Source organism: Ovis canadensis, chromosome 23 (assembly GCF_042477335.2).
Source record: "Ovis canadensis isolate MfBH-ARS-UI-01 breed Bighorn chromosome 23, ARS-UI_OviCan_v2, whole genome shotgun sequence".
NCBI lineage: Eukaryota > Metazoa > Chordata > Mammalia > Artiodactyla > Bovidae > Ovis > Ovis canadensis.
In genome coordinates this window covers 71,367,484-71,384,876 of record NC_091267.1, presented here as the reverse complement: position 1 = coordinate 71,384,876, position 17,393 = coordinate 71,367,484, and the positions used below count along the sequence as shown (strand labels likewise).

At 43.0% G+C, this 17,393-nt stretch overlaps 1 protein-coding gene across 2 annotated transcripts in view; it reads right to left on the bottom strand.

Moving 5' to 3' along the window:
- MALT1 (MALT1 paracaspase) overlaps positions 1-17,393 on the bottom strand; it is a 63,192-nt gene that overhangs the window by 29,395 nt on the left and 16,404 nt on the right. Inside the window, exons 3-7 of one of the 2 annotated variants that reach the window (XM_069569225.1) lie at positions 8,548-8,669; positions 3,731-3,890; positions 2,073-2,251; positions 1,552-1,648; positions 932-964 (exon numbers count right to left, since the gene is read on the bottom strand). In XM_069569225.1, the coding sequence (XP_069425326.1) occupies positions 932-964; positions 1,552-1,648; positions 2,073-2,251; positions 3,731-3,890; positions 8,548-8,669 (591 nt within the window). The remainder of the gene's footprint in view (positions 1-931; positions 965-1,551; positions 1,649-2,072; positions 2,252-3,730; positions 3,891-8,547; positions 8,670-17,393) is intronic. The other variant, XM_069569226.1, reaches the window with a different exon arrangement.

Sequence of the window (17,393 nt, the reverse complement as noted above, 5' to 3'; positions counted from 1 at the left end):
TCTCTTTACAAACATTCCCTCATGCAGGGCCCACAGACCACGGGATTACAGTGCACCCTTATGCTAGAGAATTCTTGTCGGCAACAATGATTGGGACGAAGACAGTAATTTCAAACTTCAGAGTGACACCATAGCAATCCAAAGGACAGGGAAACCAAGAAACGTAAGAGGTGACATTATTTTCTTACTTTGCCCAAGTAGAGCCAAAGATTTTTATAATAGGTTAAAGAGGCAGAAATTGAAAAAATACTTTGCTTCCACAAGTCTCATTTTGCAAAACAGTGTGACACCACACTAGGGGCAAGTAACTTAAGTTTCAAAATTTATTCATTACAACTCACGTGCAAGGCTTTGGTTAGTCAAAACAAATTAGAAGTTTATGTTAAAATAACTTTCAGTTCTCTGTGTAGTGTCGTAAAGGTGACATGATACCTTAATCTACAGTCTTATAACTTCAAAGAATGGATCTTATAAACTTACATTAAAACAGTATATTTATTATTACATAAAAAATGGATTAAACAATAAATTTCCAGTCCTGAAACTGTTACAGAAATTATGTTTGCATTTGAGAGGCATTTTATCATGGCAAACAGATAAATAAAATGATATAAACAACTATCCATGACAGGATAGCCATGTATTTTTTTAAATTTTATGAAGACAAAAATGAACATTAAGAATTAATCACACTGTTTGTTCACTATTCGTAAGATTGTTGGAAATTAGTTATTTTAATAACGTGTCAACTGAATAGTGTCTGGGGCAATTTATGAACCCTTGAAGACTAAGATACAGTATCCTTGCATTAAAATCTTTTCTTACAGCTAGTATTTTTTCCATCACTGACTCAGTAGGTCAGGGCACTCCACCAATCCCAAGAGGAACCAGCATGCAGGATATTTGCTTTCAAACCAAAGGATTACACTACCTTCGGTGCATTCCACTGCCTCATCTGTTCTTCCTTGTTCCAGAGAAAACAAATGTGATACATTGTGATTCATGATCTTAGGAAGGGCGGCCATCAAGCAAACAGAGATAAATATCATAGAAATATGTTGGCAAACCAACATACATATCAATTGCATTAATATCACCTACTATTAACAACATCACTAAATGCATGAAGCTGAAATAGAACCAACTCTTAAATTAAGTATTTCGTAAGTGGCACTACTGATTAATAATCATTCTGCATATATCTGTGATGTTTGTTTCTTTAATAATGTTTTATTAAAAATCTTTTTCCATTAAACCCAGGGTTTTTTTTTAGCTAAAGCTCGGAATACATTTTTTGCCATAAATGTTTAATATAAACTATAAAAAACTAAAAAGATCTAAATAAATAATCCTTTTGGGCTCTTTTCTGTTCTTTATGTGTGAATCCTCATTATGAATTTAGGATGCATTCTCTCAAATTTCTATTTAAGCAAAAATAATTCCGGATGCTTAACATACCATTAAATAGAATGGGTGAATAAAATTTCCACTGCTCAGCATCCTTCATCTTATATGGCTCCATTGGTCAGAACCCCGAGTGGTACTGCTTACCTACGATGACGTCTACTTTCTTGCTGTCTTGACTCTCTCGATCGTTATATACACGACACCAGTAGGTTCCTTGATGCTCCAAATCCACATAAGGTACCTAAATCAGTATCAGAACATGCACATATTGACAGACTCTTTAATTTTAATTTAAAATGGCTTGGAGAAAAATTGTTTTTTTTTTTTAAGCCCTACAGAACTGAACGTTGCAGACTTTCCTCCACTTTTTCCATTCATTACATTAGGTCAAGTATTAGCAAGCAAATAATACAGTGCATCGAACGGTAGTGAGCCTGATGCGATACCAGTTGACACCTTTCATGTAAGCACTTACATATGGGCTGGCATAGTGTTCTAGTCCTTTTGCAAATAGAAGAATCAATTAATACTGGATAATAAAGAACTTGAAAAAATACAAAACTTGAAAACACCCCAAATATGAATCACTATTCACTGTGATTTTTCATTATACTATTTATTTCACATATTAACCACCCCAAATGTCCCCGAGACCAACTTCCTACCATGTATAGCTTTTTTGTCTCGTGTGTTAATCGTGATTCGTTTCTGAACCACTGGTACTGAGGAATGGGGCTTCCGACAGCCACACACTGTAAGATCAACGTGCTGCCAGGCATCAGCTTTTGGGACTTTGGTTCAACACAGATTTGCAACTTGGATTCAGAGATGCCATCCCAACTGCCTTAAATTAAAAGAAAAATAGCAATGAACATAAAAGTTCTAAGTTAAAAAAAACTTTTAAAACTTTAATTAAAAAAAAAATGCTTTCAAGTTCATCCTTCATTTTTTTTTCCACGATCTTTAATAGAATCTAACTGTTGCACTTCTAGAAATATTAAGAGATGTTCTATGAATAAAAGGATGCTATGGACAAATAAGTTTAGAACATTCTGAGTTAAAGTTAGACAGATTTCTTTACTGCAGAACTTCTCAAAGTATTCGCATGCACTATATATTTAAGAGGGGGAAATAGTTCACGTGGTTTCTAAATGTGCTTAGCCATATTTGGTAGAGCAAAGGACTTAACATCTTAAGTGACATTCATGTTAAAAACAGAAAGTTCTCTGTTCTGCTGTTTGATTTAACTTGCCTTCTTAAAATCAGGAGTTTTCCTATTAGCACTGAATAAATAAGGATGGGTTATCCCTAGCTTTTCTTCCCAAGACAGATATCAGAAAGCATTTTTTATTGAAGGCTCATCTGTCAGTCTTTAAGAGCCTTGAGGACAGAGGGCTTGTCAATCAGATGTGGTAACAATGAAATTCTGTGTCTAGCACATTGCAGGTGATCAATAATATTTGTTGAATGAACAATATTCTATTCATAAACATGAAAGTTCATTACATGCACTGAAATATTCTAAAAAAATATAAACCACTCTCTTAATTAATCATGACTATTCCTAGAGACTTTTTTCAGTTGTGGGAAAAGCTAAACTGAGAAGAAGAATGGAAGACACAACTGGAAGCAAAAGTCTGTTTCCCTCATGCTGTCTGTCCAGCAAAAATGACAAACACGGTTCTTGACTGTGTATGTGAATGAATGAAATAATACCTGATGGCTACTCTGTAGAAGACCTTGGGGTTTTTCCATGATCAATACTGGTTATTGAACTAAAAAGCAGATGGGCCAAGAGTAGAAAACCAGCTGGATGAAAGGCTTCATTGTCGTGACTGATGCACTATACGCCCTGCCGCGCCAGTACCAACTCTACATACAGACTTTGCTCCATGACACAACTTTCAGGAGTAATACAATAGTTTGGGAGAAAAAAAACACAGTATAGAAAGGAACTCAAAAGTGAGCAAGGTTGCATTAGATTTTTTTTCTCCTCCAAAATCAGAGACCACAACATCCAGACCCATGAAAGGCGGCAAGTTTCCAGAGGTCAGCAGCAGGGCCAGATTGAGAAAGGTCATTTTTTCCCCAAACAGCTGCATGTCTCTCTTTGTCTATCTGTCTGTCCATCCATCCATACAGAAAAAGAATGAAAGCACATGGGATAAAATCTTAACGACTGGTGACATTATACTGGGGGAAGTACATACACATTATATTGGGTGAGTACTGGCTTTGATACTTTGAAATGATTTAAAAACAAACCTTTAAAGTAAAATTTAAAAGAGGCAATTCCCATCTCAGCACTCAATTAATCACTTACTCTGGAAGCTTTCTGTTACTTCTGTGACATCGCAAACATCCAGCTGTGACCACTGGCTAAATTCAAAGGTGAAATTATTATTAACTCGACAGACATAAAAGCCCGCATCTCTTACATGCACTGTGTTAAAAACAAGTTCAGATGCATTTCCATTCGGAATCTGTGAAAGAATCAACAAGAGGATAAAAGTGAATGACTCACCAAAATACACCTTATAAACTGTGCTGTGCAAAATGTATGATTTCCTGGGAGTTTTGAAAAGTGTATCTTTTTTCTCCCGGTTCTAAAATATCTGTTCCTTAAGAAGCAAACAATAACATGTTGAGTAATTTAGGACTGAAGTCATTGAAATCCAGTCTTTTACAAATCTGTTAACCAGAGAGTTAAGCTCTATCCCATATATCTTCCAAAAACTCACTAATAGTAAAGTGTCTATTCTGTCCTTTAAAATCGTTTGATCATTAGTATTTACAGGCTTGAGAACCGCAACATTTATGAGCTCAGTAGCCAAACCATGAGGGAGTAAAGAGATCACAGAAAGTCAGGCCTGGCTGCACATCTCAGCTCTGATCAAATTAGCTCTGAGCATATGAGCAAGTTTTACCCTGAGACCCCAGTCTCTCACCTGCCGAGTTTCATCGGAGGGTAGAGGCCTTGACGGCACACTTCTCTCAAGGCCTGGGAGGTGAAGAGCTATGGGAAGTGTGTTGGTGACAGGACTGGCCATTCAGGGTATCCCAAGCCTTCCTCCCGGGCCTGGGTCATCTCAGCTGCTCCCGTCAATTTACCACCACCACCTAACTCTGCATATTGCCCAGGTTTCACTAGGTGCCTCCTTATACAGGGGACCCCTTGCAAAGGACTTTAACACACTCCCCCTCTTCAAGCCCCAACCAACTGAATTCAGCTCTCTTTCTTCTCAGAACTGGCACCAGAGCAAGACTGTTTTGCTCAAGATCTGACAGGTGGGATGGAGACTGCCCTGAGCACTGCCTGCCCACCCTCCCACATGAACCCACCTAGTCTGCCTTCCTACTAGAACAGTCCTGGGTACTTCCTCTCTCCTGCGACCCCACTTCTCTCAGCCACTGACTTCAGATAGGAATCTCTCCTCTTTCAGCTGCTGCTGCTGCTAAGTTGCTTCCGTCGTGTCCAACTCTGTGCAACCCCAGAGATGGCAGCCCACCAGGCTCCCCCGTCACTGGGATTCTCCAGGCAAGAACACTGGAATGGGTTGCCGTTTCCTTCTCCAATGCATGAAAGTGAAGTCACTCAGTTGCGTCCGACTCTTAGCGACCCCATGGACTGCAGCCTACCAGGCTCTTCCGCCCATGGGATTTTCCAGACAAGAGTACTATAGTGGGGTGCCACTGCCTTCTCCACCTTTCCCAGCTACCAAACCACAGATCTGAGCCCGTGCCTATTCACAGCTGCTCTCCTCTCTCCTGTGAAAATGGAAAAAACCTGTCTTCCTACCAAAGGCCTCTTGGGCTTGGGATGCGTGAGGATCCTAACCACTCAGAACTCCAGAGTTACTACGAAGATTAGTTCAAGCTGAAGACGTTTTGGACTCAACAGATGCAGAAAGAAGGCTTCTCAGAGCTTTCCTTTTCTGACAAAAGTAGAAACTTCTGGGGGATGAGGCCACTATAAATTCCGTCTTCAGGGTGGCTTTTACTTCTAGGAAGGCGATCAAACCCACTATAAACCTCTTCTCCAGGGGAGTTTCATGGCCATGAAGATGGAAAGACCACTTGCACCCGCATGAATAGATATTATCACAAACTTTCTTATCACCTGTCTGTTCTCCCAGAAACCCCTCTGTACGTATTTACTAAAGAAACCCATGTTTCTTCCTTAGAGGCTCTTTCTTTCTCATCCCTTTCCTGTAACTTTAACCCAGCATGAACTACTTCTTCTGTAAGTTCCCATATGAATAAATTTTCTCTTCTTAATCTGTATTCTGTCAGTTGATTCACTGGCTCCAGGGCCAGAACATGAGAGGGTAAAGTATTTTCCTGTCTGACAATTTGATCCCCTTTGGCCTTGCTCCTGCAATTTTCTCTCTCTACTTTAGCATCTCTTTTATTAGAGTGCTCTCAAAAACATCCTCTAGTACCTGTATATCTTAAATAAACAAACAAAAAAAAATCCCAAATATCCTGCCCTGGACCCGTATACCTCTCAGCAGCACTGGAAACGCTGACCACCCTTTTATTCCTGAAATACCTTCCCGAAATACCTTCCCAGGGGCTTCCGACCAGCCTCTCCTGGCCGTGCTCACTCTCTCTCTCGAATTCTTCAGTCTCTCTACTGCTGCTTCCTCTCCTATACACACTTTCAGAGTTGCCTCGGGGGGTATCCAAGCTGACTCAGATGCATTCAGACATGAACAGGCACGGCAAACTTCATGTGTCTGAAACCACACTCTGGACTCTTCACCCTGAGTCTCTTCCTCTCCCAGTCTCCAATACCTCAGTACGTAAGAGGTCCCCAGAGGCTGGAGTGGAGCATCCGGAGTCGTCTTTGAGCTCTGTTCCTCTCCCCTCGGGCTCTGCATTTAGCCCGCCAGATCTGATGAGCCCTGTCTCTAAAATAAAGCAACGCACCCACGCTGCTCGGTCTGCCCTGCCCTGTCCGAGCTCACACTACTGCTATTTCCAGTCTAGTGTGGGCATTAGGTAACTGGTCTTTTTGTTATGCTCTTGCTTCCATTTAAGAGCGAAGTCGGGGGACTTGCCTGGTGGTCCAGGGGCTAAGACTCTGCTCTCCCAGTGCGGGGGGCCTGGATCCGATCCCTGGTGAGGGAACTAGGTCCCACATGCCGCAACTAAGACTCGGCGCAGAGAAATACACACAGACTGAAAAGAAGCAGCAAGCTGGTGTTTTAAGAACATACATCCTCCCGTTACTTCTCCTGTTTAAGACTTTTGAGTGTCATCTCCCTTGGTATCACCCTGCTTATCTTCCTCACAGCTCTTAACTCACAGTTATCTCATTTACTCCCTGTCAGAGGAGGGGGCAGGGCCCTTGGACGTCAGGCTTCACCATCTGGGCCTCAGAACCCGGACAGGTGCCCAACAAGTGGTCGTGAGACGAATGTCTCCTGAAACAGACTATGAATCTAAGGGTTGAGACAGAACTTGACTGGTGAGAGCCTTAGAACCCCTCATAGCTCTTCAAATCCAGTGGGCACCCCTCTTCCCCTCGGTTTCTCCCCTTCTCAAAATTAGGACACAGTTCACACGTGATGTATGGGGTGGCCACACAGCTCCTTGGGGTTTTCCTGTGACACCTTATGGAAAAACCCAAACGACCTCTTTGGCCAACCCACTACTTACCATAGTAAGATTTGCCCATGATTTCTTCCTCCAAGGCATTCACTGAAATGAAAGCCACTCTGCAGCTGAGAAGCTATGGTAAACGTGACTTCAGTTACCACCCCTCGAGAGCCTAGGCACGTAAAACGGCCTCTCAGTCAGGCTCTCAATGCCCAGTGATAGGAGCGCGAGGGCTCCTAACAGGCAAGCGCCCAGCACAGGCCTGTCTGCAGCCGGTGCCTGCGCAGTCCCGTTGCTGTGGCTCACGGCTGCCCTGGCTCACCCGGGTGTGAGCGAGGACGTTAAAGCTGTGCAAATCCCCATGCTGCTTCTGAGGCACAGGGTGACTGCATCAGAGGAAAGAACGTCGTTTTGGAACAACTCTTGAGCTTAAATTCAGATTTGCAAATGGAGTTTTAGTGTTGAGTTGAGAAGAAAGTTTGGTTATGTGACTCACAGGCTGAAAAGAATAATGGAGTTTCAAGGTGCCATCTGGAGGGCAGGCAAGGAGGCGGGTGGATGAGGGAGAAGAGAGAAGCTCGAGAGAGTGGAGCTCGACGTGGCAGGACCACTGAGAAACCCCCAGAGGCAGAGTGGCTCAAAAAACGTTTACTGACTTTTTTTTATCATCATTACTTTTAAAATTGGCCTCACTGCACAGCGTGTGGGATTTTAGTTTCCTGACCAGGGACTGAACCTGTGCCTCACGGATTGGGAGTCTGTCTGGTGTCTTAACCACTGGACCACCAGGGACATCCTCTCAAAGACTGTTTAAGAAAAGAGAATTTCAATATGCAAATTTAAATTATTTGTCCGGTGGCTCAGGGATATAACCCTTTCACGAAAGGAACAAATGTCTCTCTCTACCAACCTGAATTTTACTTCAGAAACTACCATAAAAGCCTAATCTTTTGATAAAATACAGTTATGTGGAATGCTTAAAACAATACTGCCTTTCATGCTGCTTTGAAAACCTTTTAAAGATTATGATTGGAACAATCTGTTGTAAAGAATTCTGTATATCTATGTCAGAAGGTATTGGTGATGTTTCCCGTTTGCTAACATTGTTGCCCTGTGTACTCCTGATTTTCCACAATTTTCAGAATACAGAAGTGATTTTATTACTGCTTAGAAAGTAATGATTATTGAATGCATCAGTAATAACACTGACCCTTTAACAAGGACCTATCAGGTCCTTTAACAAAATTCCTGTAAATATATTAAAGGCAGTAAGGCTAACTGATTTTCTCTCTCTCTTTTTTGTTGTTGTCCAGTCACTCAGCTATGTGCGACCCCATGGACCGCAGCATGCCAGGCTTCCCTGTCCCTCACTATCTCCTGGAGATTGAGCAAACTCAGCTCCATTGAGTTGGTGATGCCATCTAACCATCTCATCCTCTGTTGCCCCCTTCTCCTCCTATCTTCAATCTTTCCCAGCATTAATCTCTCTTCTTTTGACAGAGGAATTAAAAAACATTTAAAAGACATGAAAATTACCTCTTTATTCATTTTGAACCATTGATATTGTACAAAAGGATGTCCAGTTGCCCGGCAACACAGCTTCACAAACTGTCCTGCCAAGACTGCCTTGGATTCGGGATTTACAGTGATCTTTATTCCTTAAAAAAAAAAAAAAAAAAAAAGTTATATAAATAGAATCAGAGAAGAGGGGCTTTCCTTGTTTATGTTTCTGAAACCAAAAACAGAAATATTTTGGAAATAACCTGCATATTCACTCTTTTTATAAATCACTCATTCAGATCTCTTCCCCATCGGATGGTGAGTCTGTGAGTTCCAGGCTCTGTAAAACCAGGAGGAAAGAAACTCACCTGCAGAAGACTTTGATTGACCACATCCCCCTCACCCCCCACGACTGGGGGAGAAAACTGTTTGCCGTATTTCTTCAGTTCTGAGAAATATTTTTTCCAGGTCCTAACGCCTCTGAAATCAGGATGTGCCTTTAATAACTGTCTGAGGGAGCAGTCAGGGTGCGCTATCGGTGCCCGTTCTGGTACTACTTGATCACAAGTGTTTATACGGTCAGCACTTCAACTCAGGTAGGGGCATGGTTTTTTAAGACAAGTGCGAGTTTATATGCCATTGAAATGTCTTCAAAAGACATTCCCTGGAGGTCCAGGGGTTAAAGGCTTCACCCTGCAATGCAGGGGATGTGAGTTAGACCCCTGCTTGGGGAACTGAGATCCCACGTGGCTCCTGGCCAGAAAGATGAAACATAAAACGGGAGCAATGCTGTGACAGATTCAATAAAGACTTAAAAAAAACTGGTCCACTGGGGGAAAAGAAAAGGATTCCAGTGCTATGGTTTAGCATTAAAATAAAACTATTCTATAAGCAGAAAGGCAGAGAAACAGAAGAGCCCGATAAAAATTTGATACATGGGATGCAAACATGTCTCATCTGAGAAATGACTACCAGCATCAAAACCTGGAAAACCTTTTCTTTTGCGGGGGAGGGGGTGTGCCACATGGCTTGTGGGATCTTAGTTCCCTGACTTGGGGCCTCAGCAGTAGAAGTCTGGAGTTCGAACCACTGGATCGCCAGGGAATTCCCCAAACATGGAAAACTTCTGAGAGGAGCTTCTTGTCAAAAATCCTCGAGTCAATAACGGAATGCCTCCCCCGCCCTCTCACTCAATCACTCCCTCTAGGGAAGCCCGCTGAGAGTCCTGGGGACACCTGCGCGGCTCTGCAGAGGCCTGGGCCGTAAGGAAAGCAGTGCCAGCCTCCTGCCAGCAGCCATGTGCATGAACCGTCTGAGGAGAGGATCACCCAGCCCCATCTGGACCTTCAGATAGCTGCAGCCCCAGCCGACGGCTGGGCTGTCACCTCACGAGAGACCCTGAGCCAAAACCAGCGGCTCAACACTCCTGGATTCCTGCCCTCAGAAACTCCGAGATAATCAGTGAGTGCTGATTTTAAAATTCTTGGTCTTGGAATAATTTGTTATGCAGCAGCAGATAACTGACACAAAAGGAACCAAGGCTAGGACATTTTACACTTGCCAGGGTTTTAATACATAAATCTTGGCTTTTGTGCTAAATCACTTCAGTCGTGTCTGACTCTTTGTGACCCTAGGGACTGTAGCCCGCCAGGCTCCTCTGTCCCTGGGGTTCTCCTGGTAAGAACACTGGAGTGGGTTGCCATGCCCTCCTCCAGGGGATCTTCCAGACCCAGGGATCAAACCCATGTCTCATGTCTCCTACATTGGCAGGCGGTTTCTTTACCACTAGCACCACCTGGGAAGACCAGCTGGCTTTCAGAAAGGAGAAATAATCATTAAAACTTATAAAACATAATTTCCCACACCTGTTTTTATTTTTCCTCACATATCCTGAACATGATCTCATATCTTTTTCTTCTACAACCCAGTAAAGCAAACGAACAAAACAAGATTACCACTGAAGAGGAGACAGTCCTAAAGAACAGCAATCTTAATATATGAAAGGTACTAAACTTTCAAGGGAAAGAATAGTATGTAAGACAAAATAGGCATGTGAAATCCATGCAGGAAAGATATTGAATAAAACCTAAATCCAAAACGAGTAAACATTTATTGCATTCCTATCATATCTGAGGGTCTGGAGAAACCCTGGAAAATCAGTAAGTACAGCAGAGCCGCTAAAAAAAAAAAAAATTGAAACTCCTGCCAAGGAAAAGCTTTCATATTCATTCATCCTTTATGTGGATGCCAACTGGCACAGGATGGCTGAAGTAACAGCTTTCCTGAATTGTTATCCATGTTAGTAGGAAAGTATATGTTGAAGTCAGAAAATGGGATGAGCACTCTTACTTAAGCCAGAAAATTCACACACTGTATTTTAACACTTGCATATACTGTTCATCTGCCAGGAGTGACTTACAACTTTAAGATGCAAGGATTCTCATTTCCAACGTTTAAGTATGATAAGAGAGGGAAGAAAAAAATTTGCAAAAACAACAGAAGGGAACGAGTATAAATTGGACTATAAATCCAGGCGTTGTAGCTAAATTGGCTTTAAAATGTGGGTGCCTTATAGCCACCTCGGATATACTGTCCCCAAGCCCTCTGGACACAGAGTCTTCGCCCCTCCTAGACCCCCCAGGCTTCCCCATCTCTGGGAGGACAGACCAGGCCTCAGCCAGACCTGGGCCTCCAATGACTCAAGACAGACCCTCCGCACACTCCCTTCCTCTCCACGTGTAATTCAGCTGCAAGTCCTGTCAGTTAGGCTTTCCCTCGTCTCACCATCTCCCACGCCGTGATCTCAGTCGAAGCCACCGTCCCCTCCTGACTGTTGCCACATTAGCAGATCTAATGTTCTTTCTTTACTTCCAACCAGCAGCTCAATATCTTTTTAAAACAAATTGGTCCACAGCTCTCCTCTGATTAAAAACCCTCTGGACCTCCGACTGGACCTAGAATACGACCCAAGCTCCTTATATGGCCGAAAAGGCCCTCTGTGAACGGACCCCTCTGTCTTCGTCCCGCCGGCTCCTTGCCCACCACGCTCCAGCCATGCAGGCTTCTTTCCTCCAGAAGACAAGCTCTTTCCTGCCTTTTCGCTTCCCAGTTCTCTGCTGGATTTCTCCCCCAACCCCCAGTGTCTCATGGCAGACAATTTTAACATCCAGGTCTTCAGCATTTCTGGGAAAGGTCTCTTCATGGGTAAGCCCCCACCCTCTTTCCTTTTGATAGTCTCCCAGCTTTGTGGGCTTCACTGCACTCATCCCCTGAAGTCTCTTTTCTTACTATCTCACCGACTCAATCAGAAGTTCCTGTCTTAGTCATCGGTTCACCTGATGCCTAGAACAGTGCTTGGCACAGTGGAACAGTGGGTGTTCAACACATATTTGCTGAACAAATGTGTATTATAATAATAAAAATGACTACAGCAGCGATTTTACTGACTGCTTTCTATTTGCCCGCCACTTTGATTTCTAACCTTCAAAATAACCATGGTAATTAGATCAATGTTACAATGAGGAGAAATGAACTTAAGTCATTTGCATAAAATCATCCGAGTTACCTTGGGTAAATTATTTAACCTCCCCAGGACTAATTTTTTTCTCACTGTAAAATGGCAGAACCAGGAGGCAAACCTATGTTTTCCTAGGCTTTAAAACTCTTTCAAGCCTTTTGTTATCCCAGTGATCTTTTTCCTTCTTTCTTTACTGAAGAATAACCAACAAAAACTGCATATATTTAGGGTGTACAACATGATGGTTTAATAGTTATACATTGTGAAATGCCTGCCACAACAAGTTAATGGATACATTCATCAGCTCACACATCATTATTTTCCAGTGATTCTCTTTTTGGGGCCTTGAAGCATGGGCAATCTGGCTTCCCAGGTGGCTCGGTGGTAAAGAATCTGCCTGCCAATTCAGGAGCCACAGGAGAGGCAGGTTCCATCCCTGGTTTTGGAAAATCCCCTGGAGGAGGAAATGGCTACTTACTCCAGTACTCTTGCCTGGAAAAGTCCATGAACAGAGGAGTCTGGTGGGCTACAGTCCATGGGGTCGCAGAGAGTCAGGCAGACTCAGTGCACAGCATGTGAGATCTTAGTTCCTCAACCAGGGACAAGCCCGCACTCCCTGCACTGGAGAGCAGAGTCTTAACCGCTGGACTGGCAGGGAAGTCCCAGTTTTCTGGAGATCCTTAATGTGTCTCCCACGCTAACCCCATCTTCTGCCAGAGTGAGTCTCTCTTACTGGAGGGAGTGTGTCTTGCACCACAACAGTGCCTCAGAATTTACCTTGGTGAAGACTCCCTGCTATTACACTAAGAGAGAAGAGAGGAGAAAAGCTTTCTCTCTAGAAGGTCTTAAAAAGCAATGAATGACTTTAGTCGAAGCAGGCCATGTGACCAGGATGTTCCAGAAGCTTCCTTTGTAGGAGACAAGACTAAGCAACTTTTAACAGACATTCAAACTCACAGCGTATACACCGGTCCTGTGCCAACAGTTTTCGTTGTCTAAGTCTTCAGGAAGCAAGCAAGGACATGTCTTTATTATTTATTGCTTCAAAGACTGAGAACTAAAAGGCAAAGTGTGATTTGAAAACCACCCTGGGTGAGTAGTAAGGAGAGAAGTCACAATACCTCCCATGTTTCAACCACATAGATTTCCTTCCTCCCACGTCGTATGTGAGTGCACGACAGGGAACCGTGGTCAGCTCTAACCACCCTCGCGTGGTGCCCACTAGAAGGTGCTGAAACAAAGTCGGGAGGGGAGATGGCACAGAGCTCGGGAGGGTGTTCGCAGGCACACAAATGAAAGCTCTATTTTAAAGGGTGATCGCAGCTTCCTGGCAAACAAGCCTATTTTCAGATAACATCTGCAAAGAAGTCAAACAAGTTACTTGATTTCCTGTAAGGTGGGGACAATCTGACTGGGTCTGATGGCACACGAGGATTGTGTTTTCAACACACACACCTGGGTGGAACAACCGGTTCAAGGCGTTTAACAATAAAACCCCCGCTGGAATTGCTACACAGATAAACAAGGGTGATTCTTGACTTGACAGAAGGATTCCTCATCGGCTCCCTTTGCTTTATTCTCTCTTACAAAGCCCTTGACGCTGATGCAATGCACAAGTTTTCCAGGAACAGATCTGTTGTGCACATTACAGTGCATCTATTTTCAGAGGCCATGAACCAAAAAAACCGTTTCCACCATCTTCCATTTAAAACCCTCCCTTTGATGTTTTATTTTGAGCATTTGTAGGTATTACTTGGAGAAGGAAATGGCAACCCACTCCAGTATTCTTGCCTGGAGAATCCCAGGGACAGAGGAGCCTGGTGGGCTTCCATCTACGGGGTCGCACAGAGTTGGACGCGACTGATGCGACTTAGCAGCAGCAGTAGGCTATTACTGAAAAGCACCCCAGAGAGTCCCAGAATAAACATCATCCCTCTTCCTTTAACAATTTTCCCTCATTACACAACTAGTGTGTGTCCATGCACTTTCCTCCTACAGGTTAATTTACATTCGTATCTGCTGCAGCTGAACCTGGTCTCCCAGCTCACTCTGCTCATGCTTCCACGCCACCAGCCCCCTGCAGTGTCCTGGCACTGAAACCCACCCTCCCAGCCCTCACCAGCACTCCCCTTCTGTTTCCCCACTTTCTTAATCTTCCTTCCAGTTTTACCTCTTTTTCCTTCTTAACATCCTGCTTTCAGGAATTTCTGTTGTTCACGAAACAAGATGAGTTCCTTATAAGTAAGATCTAGTACCTGAGTACTTTTTAACTTGTCAAGAAGAAAAAAACTGAGGTCGGTGGGTCAAAGAGGGAGTTGGGTATGATAATCTGTAGTTAAGCTTCCCAAACAATTTTAGAATCTTCCTAGCATTATTGGAGATGACAGTGAGTCCAGGTCAGGTTCTGATCCTACTTTTGTCAACAACCAACTGTAATTGTGGCCAAATGATAACTTCCAGTAATCTCCTTTTCCACATAACTGTGTGCTCACAGTTAAAATTTAAATGTTCGGGACAGTCCTGCTCTGGTCCGTCACAGAACTGTGAAGATAAAAACGTGAAGCAGAGCTATCTTGGAAACTGAAGAATAATAGCCATCTTTGCTCTTATCTTACAGACAATAAAAGTAATAAAAAATAAAATTGATATCAGAAACGTAACCATGAATATGTTACAGGGAATCAAAGAAGAAAAATGAATTGACATGAAAGCGGAGTGGGGAAGAATGGAAAAGACGGCAGTGAAACCACGTGACTCTGCCAGCATGGCTGAAATGTACCCGTGGCAAAGCTCCTTTTATGTCAGAATAAAATAAAATGGCAGCATCACAAAACTGGCGCAGAAAGAGCCCTGGGGTCCATCTACTGCAACCCTATGTAGGTCTCTTACTGCTCCTGCATCTCCAGGAAGGTTCTTTACCACTAGCGCCACCTGGGAAGCCCGAGTATCACAATAATTCTCTCTAAACGTCCCCCACCCTCCAGCCCCTGCTTAGTTGATTCCAGGTCAGAGCACGGCTTCCTTGGCAACAAATCTCGTGATGAGCATGACCCTAGCTGATAGAGCCGATCAGTCTGCACTCAAACGGTTTCTCTTAAAACAGAACCCTAATGGACGGTGCTTATACCTTGGCACTCAAGACAAAAACATCTCAAATAGCACACCTAGGTTTATTTGTGTTTGCCAGGGCTACAGATGCTAATCGTGGTTGTTTTGAGACCAAGGTCTTTGACCTTTTAATTAAAAAAATAAAAAGGTCTAAAAAACCATTACAGACTTCTGGTTCAAAACAGTTTCAGTGAATTCATTTAATGCCCCTGTCCTTCTCCAATTTCCCCTGAAACGCCGAGAGGAATAAAAATAGGAAAACAGTGAGTCAGAGCTGGATAATGCGGAAGGACACCGTCCATTCATAAAAATCGTAAGTCACTTTTCTAACATAAAGTACAGACTAGACCAGTCTAAGAGGCAAGCTGGCCAACCCATGTGTTATGGAGAAGCCCAAATGGAAGGAAGGCAGAAGAGGATAAATCACAATCTTCTGCAAAGTATATGAGGTATCCCAGCCCATAGAGCACAAGAATTTGGGGGTGCATAACCCTTGGCTTAGAGCTCAAATGAGCAACCACAGAAGTTAGTTCCTCATCAAGGCAACTGTTGCAGTAAGAGATGGGGGAGCCCTCCCCATCTACATCTGGGCCACCAAAACAAAGACATCTGAGAAATCCGGTCCCATAGCCATCTCCGATGGCCATCTGTGGCTGTCTTCCCATAAACAACGGGAATCGAATACAGCTAACTCAGGCTAAAATAAACCTGAAGTCTCCCCTTCTTCTTATATTTAGGCCTGAGAGGCCTGTTTGGAGGTTTACAGCATTTTGGTCTCTCAAACCAGAGCTCTCTATAAGGACAATCAGAGAAAAGTCATCAGATTTTTTTGTGGAATAAGAACTAATATCCTCTGATGAGATTGTATTATCAAAAAAAGAGAGAAAATATTAGAATATTCCTACTTTGTATTTTCACCACGATTCAGGAATACACTGAAAAGGAAAAACTGGAGATTTACACTTGTTTTACGACTACACTGGATTTGATGAATTACATGTTTGTCTTCCCTCCTAGATGATGAGTTTTGAACGCACAGGAACTACTGTCTTAGTCATCTTTGAATTCACAGTACCACGCACAATGCCTGGAATAGCAAAACAATTAGAGCACAGCAAAGTTGACTGAGTGGGCAAAATCCCACATTAAGCTGATTCTATCAGGGCTTGCATTCTTAATTACAATGGTTTTTATTTTCAATGTCCCTATTGAAATATTAAAGTTTTTCTTTAATTCTTAAATTTCTATATTCTAACAAATGTAAATACAGTAAGTTTTAGATTATTCACATAAGATTCAGGAGGAAAGCTAACTATAAATTACTGAGTTTTATTAGATCCCCAACTATTTCCTCTTAAATCAATAATGAACATTCAAGTAACAACCGATTTCTAATGTATGGCTAATCCAACATAAAACTTCACAGAAACGGTGCCTCACTGGTAATGCAGAAACTGCTCTCTTTTTCCTAGTCTCCCCTCAAATGTGAAAAAGCCCCAGCGTATAACTGAAAAAGCCTATAGGCCTGAAATCTGAATGACTTGCGCAAAGGAACACTGATGGCAAAGCGCTGATCTTACTACTTGGAGAGAAACACGAAGGGCAGAAACAGAGATTTTCCCAAAGAAGATGACTGAGTTTACTAGGATGGTACTGTATTGGCTGCTGGCTTATCATATCGAAATAGAAAATAGGTAAAACCTTCAGGCATATCTATATACACAAATATATATGTGACTCCATTTCGGTCCACCCTGTTTCACACACAGAAACTCTGAAAACCTTCCATCTCAGGCCAGCGATCACAACACAGACCATGAGATGAGTGTGCAGCCTCATACAGATCAGCAAGCCTCATCTCCGCAGCTCCCCCAGGTCTGTGGGGTAAAGAATACTTACTCTCATTTTCTAGACTTGACAAGAGTCATTAAGTACAACTGCTGAGAAACCTAATGAGATGTTACAGTTATACTTATACCCACAGAAGTTTCTTAAGTTTTCAGAGACCCCTGTAAAGCAGAACTTTACAGCCGAGTGCCCCAGGCTGGTAGGTTTCAATCACCACAACGCCTGGGTACTTCTGAGACACTGGGGATATAAACACTAGTAAGCGCCACCTGAAGGAGTGGTTTACTGTTTGGTGACGGAGAGCACTCGCATCTAGATGGGACCTGCGTTAGCAGCCAGTTATTCCTAACCAGGCCTCTTCCGAGAAAAGGCCCTGAGAAACACTCATCAAGTGTTTGATATAGTGGGT